This window comes from Equus asinus, chromosome 3 (assembly GCF_041296235.1).
Source record: "Equus asinus isolate D_3611 breed Donkey chromosome 3, EquAss-T2T_v2, whole genome shotgun sequence".
Classification (NCBI taxonomy): domain Eukaryota; kingdom Metazoa; phylum Chordata; class Mammalia; order Perissodactyla; family Equidae; genus Equus; species Equus asinus.
Window position 1 is genome coordinate 8,224,194 of NC_091792.1, and position 15,398 is coordinate 8,239,591.

At 38.7% G+C, this 15,398-nt stretch overlaps 1 protein-coding gene across 50 annotated transcripts in view; it reads right to left on the reverse strand.

Moving 5' to 3' along the window:
• Positions 1 to 15,398, reverse strand: part of CAMK2D (calcium/calmodulin dependent protein kinase II delta) — a 291,337-nt gene that overhangs the window by 188,010 nt on the left and 87,929 nt on the right. For all 50 annotated transcript variants that reach the window (XM_070504671.1, XM_070504673.1, XM_070504657.1 and 47 more), the window contains one exon: positions 4,654 to 4,713. In XM_070504671.1, coding sequence (XP_070360772.1) covers positions 4,654 to 4,713 — 60 coding nt within the window. The remainder of the gene's footprint in view (positions 1 to 4,653; positions 4,714 to 15,398) is intronic.

Sequence of the window (15,398 nt, forward strand, 5' to 3'; positions counted from 1 at the left end):
CATTATATTAAAACAAAAGATGGACATAATGATGAAAAATAAGCTAATTAACAGAAGCATGAGGTAAGATAGTCTCTCCAAATTGCTTCAACACCTCAATGTTAATGTGGAGTTAGCTATAATCTTCCCACTTTGGGGTTCAAACAAAATCGTCTGGCTAGCTGCTCTGAAGGTGGAGCAAAGATGGAGCTGCTTAGGAAATTGCCTGCACTCCCAAATTTTTTGGGCCAAAAGGTCCATGGTGCTTACCATAGACTATGTGGACCACAAAGAATAGAGAGCCAGCCTAGAGCTATTTAAGTTCTTACCCAAGAAGATGGAGCTGAGGGGCACTAGGGTGATAAACACTAGATTCTGATGGAATTCTGGTGAAGCACTAATTATTATCCCTAATTCTGTTTATGTGACTGCAATCCATTCTATACACAGCAGATAGAGCAAATCAGATTATGACACACTCCTCCAGCTGAAGATCCTTCCACTAACTTCTCCTTGCTCTTAAGAATAAAACCCAAACATTCCAACCTAGTTTACAAAGCCCCACGTGGTCAAGCACCCAACCAGCCTTCTGACTGATCTCAGGTCATCTGACTCTCTCTTTCACCCATGGCAGGTCACACGCTGGTCCCCAACTCTTCCCATAACAACGAAAGCTCTTTCTGCCTACAACCCTTTCTCCCTGAGTTTTCATTATGGTTTCTTCCTGTCATTTGGATATCAGTTTAAATATGACCTCTGCAGACCTATCTTGACTGAAGAACCACTCGAAAGTAGTGACAAAGACTCTCTCCTTGACCAAACTTTAGACAGCCTCCTCTGAGCCATCTTTTCAACTAAGGCTTGTCCTTAGGGGCAACCTGCCTAAGCTAGTCTTAGCAAAGAATCCTGCTAAGTCAGTCTTTCATATCTGCTCACCCTTGATATCTGGTCAAGTTCCTCATCACCCATCCTTGATGTCTAAGTCCTTCGTCTGCCTTTGACAAGAATCTTATTAGGCCAGTTTAGTAAGAATCCCCCTACCCTTGATATCTCCTCTTAGTAATTTTCCATCTGCTGACCCCTCATTCTGCTCTTTGGCTATAAATCCCCAGCTGTCTTTGCTATATTCAGAATTGAGCACAGCTCTCTCCTCTACTGCAGTGATACTGAATAAAATCTGTCTACTGCCTTTAACTAGTGTCTGATTCTGTTTCTCTTTGACAGCAGCCACCCAATCCCCTGGTATCAAATTACTCTATTTTAATTCTCTATATAGACCTAATTCCTACGACATTATTATGGTGGGTTATTTGTTTATAGCCTATCTCCTTACACTAGGGTGCAAGGCTTTGGGAAAGCAGGGGCACTGTCTCTCTTGATCATGGCCTCATCACCAGTGTGTTGAGTATATAACACGGCCTGGCAATGGCCACACACTCAATAAACTTTGTTCAGTGAGACAACTAAAAATTACATTTTCATGGTTTATCTAATGGGGTATGAAAATGCACACAAGAGAATGCTGAAAGCTGGCATACTCATAAGATTTATTATTAAAAGGCAGAAATGAATACAACGAATATAAAAGTTGTGCCCTCTGGTTTCTTCTTCATACATGATTGTGTTTTCCAAATTTTCCACTAAGTTGTGTGTATTACTTTGAAAATCAGAAAAACATAAAAAAAAACACTGAAGAAAAGAAAGTGGTTTAGTGAATCACCACTTTTATTTGGTTTAAAATGTGTTTTGTAAAAAAATAAAAAAATAAATAAAATGGGTTTTGTTGGGAGAAACCTTTTACTTGCCCCAAGTTCTCAGATATCGATTCTGTGCCAAGAGAAAGGCACATAAAAAAATTAAAATCTAACGAGCAAATTTTCACAGGACAAAAAATTGTCAAAAATAGTATTTCCTTCCTTGAAGTTCTAACACCTGACAGATTTTAAGAAAATCAGGCAAATAATAGAACGGCAGAAAGAAGAGGATAAGGGCCGTGCATTCCTTAGATACCATGTTATCTATTTCAGGGAAATCAAGACCAAATGCTGTTTTCCCTGCTAACCTCAACCGGTCAAGTACAAGTGATCTATGTACAACTGTTACCGAGGGAGGTGCAGTGATCCCGACAGCACAGCAGCACTCTGCTCAGCACACCCTGTGCAGCCCTGCTCTCTAGTATCTCAGACGTCCACTGTGGCGTCTGTCTTCAAAACACTCCTGCTTTATTCACTGCTGCTTAGTATTTTATGACAATTACTGTTGTTGTTGTTGAATCATTTTTCTTTACATGAATAAAAATGACATTGCCAGGTTACACGACATGGAGATCCACCAATTAAGATAAGATAAAACGAAAACTCATGCTCATTTCTCCAATTAGAAAAAAACCTTTGGTGGAATCTACTGGACAAGCTCCTGCCTCAGGGCCTTTGTACAGGCTGTTTGTTCCCCCTGTCTGTAAAGCTTTTTTCCCCAGCGAGCCAAATGACTTGCTTCCTCTTGTCTTTTAGATCTTTACTCAAATACTACACTCAATGAAGTCATCCAGACCAACTTTTTAAAATTGTAATCCCCAACATTCCCAATTTCCTTTCCCTGCTTTCTTTTTCTCCTCAGTGATTATTACACTCTAACATCCTGTATTTCATTTATTGTCAGTCTGCCCCAACAACACAAGCTCCATGGAGGCGGGAATATTGGTCTGTTGAGTTCCTACTGCAGTCCTAGAATATTAAATTTGTTGAGTGAATGAATGACATGAGTGAATTTACCACTGTTATGATTTTTGAGACTATGTCTTAGAAGTTTAATCTATCTGTGACTTATACTCTGAAGTCCAGGATCACTAGAAACCTCTCCTGTGGTTAGAAGCGGGGTCTGAAAGTTCAAGGACTTGGATTTCCACAGTTGCATTTGTACTCCTGAAATCTTCAGAGAAGAACACCTCAAGTGAGACAACCAAGCAGTCAGGATGCTGGCTGCCATGGACCCCTGAGAAAGTACATCTTGTGTCAGGGTGCGTTGATGGTGCTGTCTGTGTCACAAACTTTAGAACTTTCTGTAGCATAAAACTTCCTCCCTTTTTGGGAAGGTTATTTTGTATGGGGTGTCAAAATGAAAATTGTTCTTGTTTTAGTTTGAGTGTCCTTAGAATGTTTGACTTTGGTGTCCTAGAGGAAATGGAGGTAACTAGTTTCATTATCTACAAAAATTGAGTTTCATAGAAGGACTCTGATTAATAACAAACCAACAACTCTCCTTCAGAAGAATAACAAGTTCAGTAAACAAAGATTCCATTTTATCTTAAACCTTAGCAAAAAGTACTCTTTGAACTATAGTGGGTCATATTTTGTAATTTCTCTTTAGCTAATATTATGGGCTGAACTTTGTCTCCCCAAAATTCATGTTCAAGTCCTAACTCTCAGTACCTCGAAATAGGACTGTGTTTGGAGACAGGGTCTTTAAAAGGGTAATTAAGTTAAAACGAGGCCATCAGAGTGGACTCTAATCCAATAGGACTGGGGCCCTTGCAAAAAGGAGAAATTACACGAGAGAGCATACCGAGGGGAGACCACGTGAAGACAAAGGCAGAAAAGGGCATCTCCGAGCCAAGGAGAGGGGACTTGGATGCAAGCAACTCTGCTGACACCTTGACCTCAGACTGCTAATTTCCAGAATTGTACGGCAATAAATTCCTCTGATTAAGGCACCCAGCTGTGGTGCTCTGGCAGTCCTAGCAAACTAACGCAGCCAACCAAGAAACGCCACAGACTTTTATCAGAGTGAAATACTTGTGACGAGGTAGGTTTACATTTCAAAATGGTGTTGTTCTCTCTCCAAACCAGAAGGCTCCTCTTAGACAGCTGCTAGTTTGTTAATGCTTCAGATTTACTTGGCAGTGTCTATTCATTCATTCAAGAACCTAAGAAGTATCCACAAAATGCAAGATACTAAAAGCTTCAAGGCAGGAATAGAAATTAAATGGTCCAATACACAAAAATAAAAGAACTGTAAACCTTCTCAGTAAATGATTTTGCTACTTCTACAGCATTACCACTCCCTCTCTACTTCTATATCAGAAATACTTAGGTTGACAATAAACCAACAGAGCTGGGACAGTAATATTTTTCCAAAATAATCAAACCTGATGTCACAGAATCTAGCTTACATTTATATGCATATTTTTCATTCTTTGTTTTTCTTTCCTTTGTTTCTTTCTTCTATTTTTCTTACACATTAATGTTTTTATTTTGAACATTATCACGCTTTTCAGAATTCATGAGGGAGAATATTCTAAAATAATTTTACTAGTTTGTGGAATTGAATCAATGACTGCAAGGTAAACTTTTTACCAGATAGGTGAAAAGTAATTGAGCTGACTAAAATAATGGCATCAGCCTCACCTCTCCACGCTCCAGCAGCACGAGCAGCTGAACAACCCTTAAAGGCACATACAAGCACCATTCAACATACCTTAAATTATTTTTAAAGGGTTAGTATATACAGAACTGCTACCTTTTGAAAAACTGTAAAGAATAAAAAGTAACCAAGACCAAAAGTTAGTAAACTTTTTGTTAACAGCTGCAAATAATCTAGATTATTAAAGTAACATTTCTTAATTGTAAAAATACATAAAACTTTAATATTTAAAATCCATTGGAAACTTTTCCTTACCAATATTGGGGTGCTTCAAAAGACGGCAGATTCTAGCTTCCCTTTCCAGTTTCTGATGATCTGTTTTAAACAAAAACAATAACAAAACACAGAAAAATAAATCACAATGTTTAGCAAAAAAGATTAAAAGGCAGCATACCAAAATGACATAAAGCCTTTACATTTACTTAACCTGTGATTTATTTTTTAAAAAGTGATCATTTGAATTTGGAATTAGGTGAACACAACATAATTCAACAATCTAATTTTCTTTCTTTCTTTCTTTCTTTTTTGAGGAAGATTAGCCCTGAGCTAACTGCTACCAATCCTCCTCTTTTTGCTGAGGAAGACTGGCCCTGAGCTAACATCTGTGCCCATCTTCCTCTACTTTATATGTGGGACGCCTACCACAGCATGGCGTGCCAAGTGGTGCCATGTCCACACCCGGGATCCAAACCGGCAAACCCCAGGCCTCCGAAGCAGAACGTGTGCACTTAACCGCTGCACCACCGGGCCAGCCTCTAATTTTCTTTATTTTCATTGGTGTGATGCCTGATAGAGTAGGGTCTAGAATAGCACTAAATTTAGACTTGGGCTGGGAAAACAGTGAAAACGGCACAAACAACAGTATTCTTCCTTACCTTTCCCCTAGCTGAACACTGTTACGACAACCTAAATAACCCAGCACAGAGACACACGTTTAAGCAGAGGATGCACATCGGGAAAGTGGAATGCCAAGGGACCAGGGCTAAATGGAGCTGATGTCAGTTTACCCTAGTGGAGCAGTGTTCCCGGTCCAGTAATGTCTTCTATCAACCACTCTTCATGCAGTTTTTGGTCCAGCTTCCTTGGGGTATGATGCTCTTCCCTGTATCAAGGACTTCCAAAGACCCCAGACTGCTTGCCCATCTTCACCCTTTTATGTTTGCCTAACCACTTCTTTCAAGGGACACAGACCACCGTAAACTTGCACTTTAAGAACTATCTGATACTCTTCTTCGGTTTCTTTGTGTTCATTCCTATGCACCTAATTATAACCAAAATCATAGCTAAAGCACAAAAAAATGGCAGAGAAAGGTAAGAACACAGCAGAAATACAGGTTGCCAATAAGGATAGTACTGCAGAGAGGCCTTAGTTGAGAGCCTTTCCATGGAGTACCTGATTTAAACTTTACAAGAGCCCTCTGAGATAAGCAATGTTATCGCTATTTTTCAAACACAAAAACTAAGGCATAAAAAGGTTAAGTGACTTGCCCTAGATTACAAAATTAGTAAATTGCACATACCAAATTGGCTCTCATTAACTAGTGTCATAAAACAGCCTTAAGAGAATGAGGGGGATGCCCACCTAACCACCTACACACAGTCTCCGTCAATGGTCCTCAAACTCTGTGGTCTCAGAACCCCTTAACACTTAGAAATTATCCAGGACACCAAAGAGCCTTTGTTTATGTGGATTAGATCTATTAACGTTTATTCTAATAGAAATAAAACTGAGAAAAACTTTACATATGGATTTATTAATTCATTTAAAAACAATACTGAACCTATTACAGTAACATAAGTGACTGCATTTAATTTTTAAACTTTTTATTTGGAAACAATTAAAACACAGAAATTTGAAGAATAAGAATAGTACAAAAAACACTTGTATACTGTTTATCCAGATACATCTATTATGAACATTTTGCCCATTTTTAACATAATTTATGCTCTCTCTTCCTCCCTGTGCTTGTATATGTACATGTAAATGTGTATATATACATATATTTGTCTAATTGACACATATATATACAAATATAAATGTATATTTATATTGAAAGCTGAAACAATTTTTTTCTCAACCATTTGAAGCTAAGTTATAAACATTAATGCCCCTTATCCCTAAAATCTCAGTATGTACTACCTAAGAATTGTGATATTCTCTTACAATCACAATATAGTTATCAACCTCAGCAAATTTCACATTGATACAATACTTTAAACCACCATCCATACTCCCATTTTGTCAATTTAACCCAACAATGCCCTTTATGGCATTTTTCTCCTTCTAGCGCAGCATCCAGTCCAGGGTCAGATAGGCATTTAGTTCATTTCTCTTTAGACTCCTTTCATCTAGAATATTTTCACAGTTTTTCTTTGTTTTTTACGACCTGACTTTTTTTTAAGAATACGACTATGTCTATATTTTAAAGAAAACGTTCTTCACTTTGGTTTTGTCAAATGTTTGCTCCCGATCTGACTTAGGCTACGCTTCCTCAGCTAGAACCTATCTTTCCCAGGCTATCACATCTAGAGGGACACATTGCCCAACAGCCCCTCCAAATGGGTGATAACTTGGGTCACCACATCAAGGTACTATTGCATTGCTCAGCTAAATAATTATTTTTTATTTTTTCTTTGTAACTAAGAAGTATGTGGGGAGACATTTTAAGACCATGAAAACATCCTGTTCTTCATCAAAATTTCCCTCTAGATTTAGCATTTGGTGATGATTCCTGCCTGAATCAACCATTACTATGACTGTAGCAAAATGCTGGTTTCCCAACTCCAGCACAGTAACATATTTTTCATGAAAAATACTATATTAAAAAAAAAAGGCAACAAGAGTGGCACCATTTTACATTTTTGCAAATCGCTTTGATGTCTGGCTTAATAGAAGAGAGCTGTATTCTCATGTTTGTGTCTACATTCAATCCGTTGCAATATGTTGTTTTGGTTGAAAAAAAGGTGATCTCGTAGGACATGTAGTTGGAAAAGGAAGGAGCACTATAATAGCCTTTTCAGATAACTGTGGATATTATTCTTTTACATTACACCAAAACTCAAGAATTGGTGGTTTCTTAAAGGTTAGTTGCCATGGGAAATCTCAAACTTATCAATGAACTTTATGACTCATATTAGTGAAATTATAAACTTTAGTGTTTAAATCAAATTTATTTTCAACATTGTATACCATCCAATATAATCAAATTTTACTTTGCTACATTAAAATCCATTGTTCTTCCTTGCACTTTGAATCTCTTACCCAGGCATAATGTTACAACATGATGCACCAGTCTTTTGGAAAATAATGGTTCAATACATTATATAGTTCTTCCAAATACTGACACATTTTATTATACACTATCATAAAAATAACAACTTTTAGTATCACCACTAATCTCATCAGAACAATCTTTAAATTTGGGAATCAGTCAAGTTCTCACGGGCAGATACAAGTTTTCTAAAATTATAATTTTTGTTTAAAAGTTTGAGTTGTTATTGACATTAAATGTTGCCAGTTTTTTTTCCTTGAAGTGATAGGCCCACTTTATTCATTTTTGAGAAAATGTGTGTCAAAAACCTAAGTCTGAATAATCAGGGCTGGTTTTTCAGTTGTTATTTCAAGTAAAAACGGTGTTCCTTGAAAGAACAGCTGATTCAGCTTCCAACTCAAACGACTGCACAGGTACTTTTCCTTGAGACATCCATTATACCCTGATATGGAATAGGGGCATTTTATCATTCTCCCCATTTAGTCATGCAGAATGTTGCAAAGAGCTGTGATCAAGGGTCAAGATTTAATAACAGTGATAATTTTAATTGGTTCATCAAGGACAGTCTTAAGACAAGCGAGCTCTTTTTTTTGGTCTACAAGGGCATGTTGCTGAAAAACACAAAGACTAATAGTACAGTTTGATGCCACTGTCTTGATTCATCGAAAGGCCCCAGCAATTCTATCCAGTCTTTCTTTAAATACTTTAAACATATATAGTGTTATTAGCAGCTCAAAGAGGAAGAGTGTTTTAAGGAACCGGCAGAGCACTGGACAGGAGCTAACAGGCCATCCATTACATCTGGATTACCACATATACAGAGAGATACCCTCAGGTCTTACCACGATCTAAAACTACAAGTACTTCAAATAAATGTAAACTCTTCAGAACGCTGTTATCTCTTTAACAGCTCCTCATTCTTAAGACAGGCTACCTCTAGAACAGTCTTATTTAGAAATATACCAGTAAACACAAAAGGGCAAACCAGATTTTGAAAATGCATCTAATACCATCTTAAAAACTGTAAGGTGTCATACGTAAAGAATATGAAAAACATACGCTTATAGAAATTATACTTTTGTTATGGAGATAGGGATATGCAAATATATATGCCAAACCATGTGAGATCTATCTGACGCAGGTATAACTATGTTAAAATAAATAAAAACTAGGTAGCAAAAGACCTTCGTCGACAATCAATGGTAGAGTTTGTGCTATAGAGATGAACATAATTACAGAATTTTATATAGCCTATTCTCACGGTCGGAACTGGGTTCCTGTAAAATTCCTATCTTGAACTCCTAACCCCTATACCTCAGAATGGGACTGTATTTGGAGACAGGGTCTTTAAATAGGAAATTAAGTTAAAATGATTAGGAGGGGCCCTAATTCAATACGACTGGGGTCCTTATAAGAAGAGGAATTTAGGACACTGACACACACAAAGGGAGACACAAGGAGAAGACGTCCATCTACAAGCCAAGGAGAGAGGCCTCAGAGAAACCAACCCTGCCAACGCCTTGATCTCAGACGTTCAGCCTCCAGAATTTGAGAGACTAAATTTCTGCTGTTTAAGCCCCCGAGTCTGTGGTACTCTGTTATGGCTAGCTCACCTATACATCTAAGTCCTGGTTTTCTATTGCTATATAATAAGTAGCCACAAACTCAGCAGCTTAAAACAACACACATTAACAGGCTCACAGTTTCTATGGGTCAGGAACCTTCGCATAGTTTAACTGAGCCCTCTGCTTTAGGGCTTCTCACAAGGCTGCAAGGAAAGTATCAGCCAGGGTTGGCCTCATCTGACGTCTTGACTGGGGAAGGATCTGCTTCCAAGCTCACGTGGTTGATGGCAGGATTCAGTTCCTCAAGAGTCGTTGAGCTGAGGGTCTTAGTTCCTAGCTGGCTGTTGGCAGAGGCTGCCTTCACTCCCTTGTCACATGGCAACTTGCTTCATTAAAGCCACCAAAGTAAAGAGTCTGTTAGCAAAAGGGAAGCCACTATCTTATCTAGCCTAATCACAGAAGTGACATCCCATCACATTTGTCATATTCAATTGGTTAGAAGCAAGTCACTACGCTGGCCCACTTTTAAGAGGAGGTAATTACACAAGGGCAGGAGTACCAGGAAGCATGGATCTTGGGGGCCATCTTCGAGGTGTCCTGCCACAGCTGACTTTCCAATAATAGTAATGATGTTTTCATGAGCTTTCTCTCTGGTAAGCAGCTTTGCTTACTTTTTCTTTCATACAACCACAGAACTTAGTGATCTCCTATGAATCATAAGGCAGTCTGCACTCTCCCATTGGAGCATGTTTTGACATCCCAAACATGATGATAGAACTGAAGTTTTCATTAAAACCAGACTTTAGCAATAATGGAAATGCCTATCACCTGGTATGCTTCATGTTCAACATCAAGTTCACAACTTGACTTTAGAAGGAGTAGGTAGGTGAGGAGGCGTGATTAAGTGCCTATTATTACCAAAAGCACTTTTCTGTATTTATCCTGCTGAAGAGATGAATTTAGTTTTACATTTAAAATTTCCTTATAATTCAGTCGGCAACAAAAGTCATGCATCCGACCTCATCATTCTCAGTTCTCTACAACGGTAAGAGGCAAAGACGGACTATAAAAGCAAGACATCCATTATACTGTTTATCACCATTTGAAGATATTGTTTTATTATCCACACGCCCTGCAGCTAGTGAAGAAGCAGCTTCATTTATCATTTAATATTTATGAAAGTACTCAAACTATAATAGTTTGGTTTTATTCTTACTTAGAGGCTCAAAAGTCCACAGTGTCATATGAATAAAAACATACCCCTTAGGCTACAATCGAGTTGGGTCTGAGAAGGCACATGCTGTTAGCAATATATAGTTGAATACCTTCCATATCAATGCCATAAGGAAAATATATTATCATTCAGTTTTGACATGAAATCAGGAAGGAACAGTATTACCCAGTATAGAGACCTCTGGATTTTAAAACAGCTTCTCAGAATTTTGAGAAAATGCAACTATTTCCTCTCAGCGTTAAGATACTTTGATATATTTTTAACTTAAGAAGAAGTGAAAAATGTGAATTCGGATCTAATGAAGTAAAACCTTTCACTCCTGTTCCACATCAAATTTTAATCTTTATGCAGAATAACTCCGATCACAAATGGAAGTCAAAGGGCTGGTCCTGATTCCCTTTCCCAAGGCAACAGGAGGATCACGAGAGCTGCATAAGCAACAACTGACACCTCTGACAACATCAAGGAATGAGCTTTTACCAATAAGTCAACGTCAAAAGTAACTACCCCCCAAACGCCAAAGCTTTACAATGTTAACTTCTTGGGGGGGGAATCTAATAGTCACTGCTTTCTTACATAGGTGGCACGAAGTAATTTAATCTTTTTGACACCACAGGGACACGATTAGCATTATTACTCTGCTAGAATTCAGTCAAGCCCTCAGAGGCTCCTGAGTTGTGAAAGCCCGCCGCAGGTCTCTGCCCTGTGTCCCAATCTGCCCCCTGCCCTGTCACGTGGAATCACCCTGTCAGCACAGGCAACGCCAAGGGACGGCTTGGGCAGGGGGAGGAGTTGGGCCTTCTGTCATAATTGGTCACTTACACTTCCTGCACCCTAACACAAACAAGCATAAAGAAACAACCTAAAGCAGACATGGCTTTGCCATCACCAAGAGGGTTTAACTCTTCTAGTTCCCTCTCCCGACAAACAGATTCCCACCCCTAAAATAATCTCACATACAAATTCTGGAGGAGTTGCCCCTAACGCCCATGAAAACGGAAAGCCTAAACTCCGACTCCATCATTCACGTTTGTTCTGCTACCTCTGGGCTCGCCAGCTTAAGATGCTGCCTTCCTTGCTCCCCTCTCTTTGGTTCTGTGCTCCAGTTTGAGAGGAATGCCTCTTATCTGTCTATTTTTGAGAGCAGTTTAATCCTGCTCTCAAATCCTGCTCTAGCTTCTGCACTACAACCAGCCCAACGTGATTCTCAACTTTTCCCACATTTATTCAGTTTCTAAGAAACTAAATCTCAAGTGTCCTGCTTCTCCTCTAAAAACAAGCCCAGCTGGCTATCCACTCTCAGAAGAGGAAGAGGAAACACAATGGACCTAAACTGCCTTAAGTATTGTATTCTTGCATTGGTTTATTATACATTTTCTATTTCTTCATGAGTTTTTTGCTGTCAGCTCTTACTGCTGTATCTCCAGTACATAAAAGTTTCAGATGCACATACCAGGCATTAAGCGAATGTCTGTCGAATGAATGCCCCTTCCTTGTATCACAACTGCTGTGAACTAAGAACCGAGAAAAACAAGATATAAAAATATAAAATAATCACAAATAACCTGGCAGTGAGACCCTGAAGAGATCTCTCCTGAATTAAAGGTCCAATCATTAGCACACGGATTCTGGAGCACTGTAACATGGCTACTCAGAGGTCTTACTCCTAGAGGTTTGGGAATTCATTCTGAATACACTTTTCTCGTTAGAGACATTACTTCTAGCTAAATGAGGCATTCCTCTGGTAGGAATATAGATTCTGTCCATTTAAGTAGGTTGCATTTAAAACCACACTGTAAGTTAGAAGGAGGTATTTAAAGGGTCACTTCCTTATAAAACCTCAACACGATGTATGTGGATTTAAAGCTGTCAAATTCATTCAACAAAAGGTTTTTTAAATTCGTAATATTACACTTTCATTGTACCCATTTATTTGGAACTATGCTTAATCCATACCATAAATTTGATTTTTTAACGATTTGACCTAGATTCTTTCTGCCATCAGGCATTGATCACTCCCCATTACTCCTGCTGCCCACTAATATCCTAGAGAAGTCAGCAAGATTCTATAAACATATAGGATGAGGTTCTTCCTTTCACAGTAAAGTAGAATTAGATCTATGTGCTGAAAGTTCATATATTTTAATTTAGGAATGACACCCTTTGAAGAGTTTTTTCTGTGTGGGAAGCGCATTCAAATGTTAAAAATTTTGAATGATGATGCGAGTCCAACCTTGATTCTACATGGACTGGAAACCATGGTTGGTGATTTATTTTTTGTGGAAAATCTTTTTCTCCCCAACTTTTTTTTTTTTTTTTAACAGCCACCACATGGAGGATGAGCCAAGCCTCTGCTTTCTCTTACCTTCTTTCTGCAGTTTCATCTGTGGAGGAAGATGGAATTGTCCACTGGTACCAGAGAAATAAAGGCCCATAATGAAAGTTCAAGGTTTTGTAGACCCTAGACACAGAGACAGCCCAGAGGGGTGGAGAGAGCTCAGGTCTCAGAGCAGAGTAGACAGGGTTTGCTATCTGCTTCTACCATCTTCTGCTAGTGAGTGTCAAAGTTCCTTGACCTCTCAAAAGATCCATCTATAAAACAGGCATAAAATAGCTATGCATCTGGACAAAGTAGGTACTCAATAAATTATAGTATCATTATCATTATTACTAAAAATCTGTTCAATTTTAAAAGAACTAAATTCCTAAAAGATATATTAAAAAGTATATTAATTCCATCAAAAAGCATTCATTTTACATGTACTCTAATATACTATGAAAATAATTCTTTTCCAGAAAACCATATGATTATGCTATTCAGGCCACTGCTAATTGAAATAGTGATAGAATTGCTGATATCTTTGGTCAGAAAGAGACAAAATCAACACAGTAAAATATGGACAAAAACTCAGTTATTCAATTTTATGGTATACTCTATCTCAAAAATAAACAACACCGAAAAAATTTTGAGTGTAAAATTTTAAAACAAATTAAATTGACCAATTTTATATACAAACTATATTCTTTTATTCATCCATTTCACACATCCAAAATGAATGCAGTTCTGATAAATAATTTATCAGACAATATTGTTCCAAAGGGAGCCACTGCATAATATATTCAGCCTATTTCCTGGGACCATAAAGGAATAAACAGTTGAAATTTGATGGTACCATTCTTATGCTGTCCCACAGGAGAAATACTTTCCCTCCTCCACCACGATAATGGCATTCATTCAGAGGCACGACATTATATCTGCCATAAAAGCAATGCTTTACACAAAATTATGCAAACATAAAGTAAAATCTCTATCTTCTAAGGCTCCTGTTCAGTAGTAATTTACATGAGGATACAAGTTATAGACCTTTTAAAATTACAAACAATAGTAAACATTAATTTATATAAAATGTTTCATATAAATGCATATTTAATATCTGAGTATATGGAATATCTACATACCTACCAAGAACATAATGAGGAAATGGAAGCACTCCGTTCAGACGTAACAGAAGAGTCCCTCAGCAAGCCTCTCACTAGTTCTAGGTGACGGATGGACTGAGAGAATCTGAACCAAGCTTTCATCCTTTGAGAGGGGACGTGGGAGCACCGCTGGTAAAAGAGCACAGGGTACAGAGTGCCGGAAAGGAGACTGGTGCTGGAGCGGAGATTTCCTCCAGACGATAATCAAGGAGATGGGCGGGAAGCCCTGCTGATGCCCCTTGTAGCACCAGGTGACCTTAGCCAGCTCCCTGGGGGCCACGGCCTCTGATGGTCTTGCTGTCCTCCTCTCACAGGGGTGCCCCGCCCGCCTGGGTGTCTGTCATTCTCCTAACATGACGATATCACTCACTGCATGTGCCAGGACAGGAACTTGTATGGTGAGGGTCATCGGAGGATTCCGTCAGGAGGAACACACCAGGAAGCCTCAGCCCAGGACACTGGTCTCCAGAACAGGCAGACAGCCAGGAAAAGTCCCTGCACTAGGTCACAGTCAAGGCCTGTCCACAGGAGGAGAGCGAAACTCTCCAAGATGGCATTAAGGACATGAGGCGTGGGACTGAGAGTTCACATGGAGCAGACAGCCGTGTATCAGCAGCACTATTCTAAACTATGATGTCACAAGTGATCATTAACACAAAACCAAACCTTAATAGAAACAAGTTATGAGGTGCTTATTAAGAATTAAAGAGGGCTCGGCCCCATGGCCAACTGGCTAAAGTTCCACATGCTCTGCTTTGGTGGCCCAGGTTTGTGGGTTCGGATCCCTGGCAGGAATGTACTCCACTCACCAGCCATGCTGTGGCAGCGACCCACATATAAAAAAGTAGATGGAGATTGGCACAGATGTTAGCTCAGGGCTAATCTTCCTTAAGCGAAAAAAAAAGGAGGAGGATTGGCAAAGAATGTTAGCTCAGGGTGAATCTCCCTCAGGGGAAAAAAAAAAAGAATTAAAGATACTTCAGTTTATCCATATCTTTATTTTAATTGTACATCAATAATTTAATCCATACAATTTTTTAAATATTCTAATTATACTCCTGTAAAGAGGTAATGAGATAGATTCTGTAGAACGGATAACCTGCCCTCGGTCTCCACAAGTTGGTCTGCACAGCACTCTCTCCTAGGTGTAATTTCACTTGGGATTTTGGAAGGATATGCTGCACAATTCCATCTTCCTGTGTAGCATAACACAGCTAAGTCACTGGACACACTCAGTATTAAAATCTCTCAAACTTACTATCTACAGACTAAAAGGATCCAGAATGGAAACAAAGCATACTAAAAATATACACAATCCATGCTTTACCATTTTTTCCAGCGGCCTAGATGATGTTTACAGGTAGTCGCACACGAACACTAGAGAGCATTTACTTCAGGGATTTTGCTATTCTTAAATATGTTTTTCTTATAATTAAGTACAAACAATTT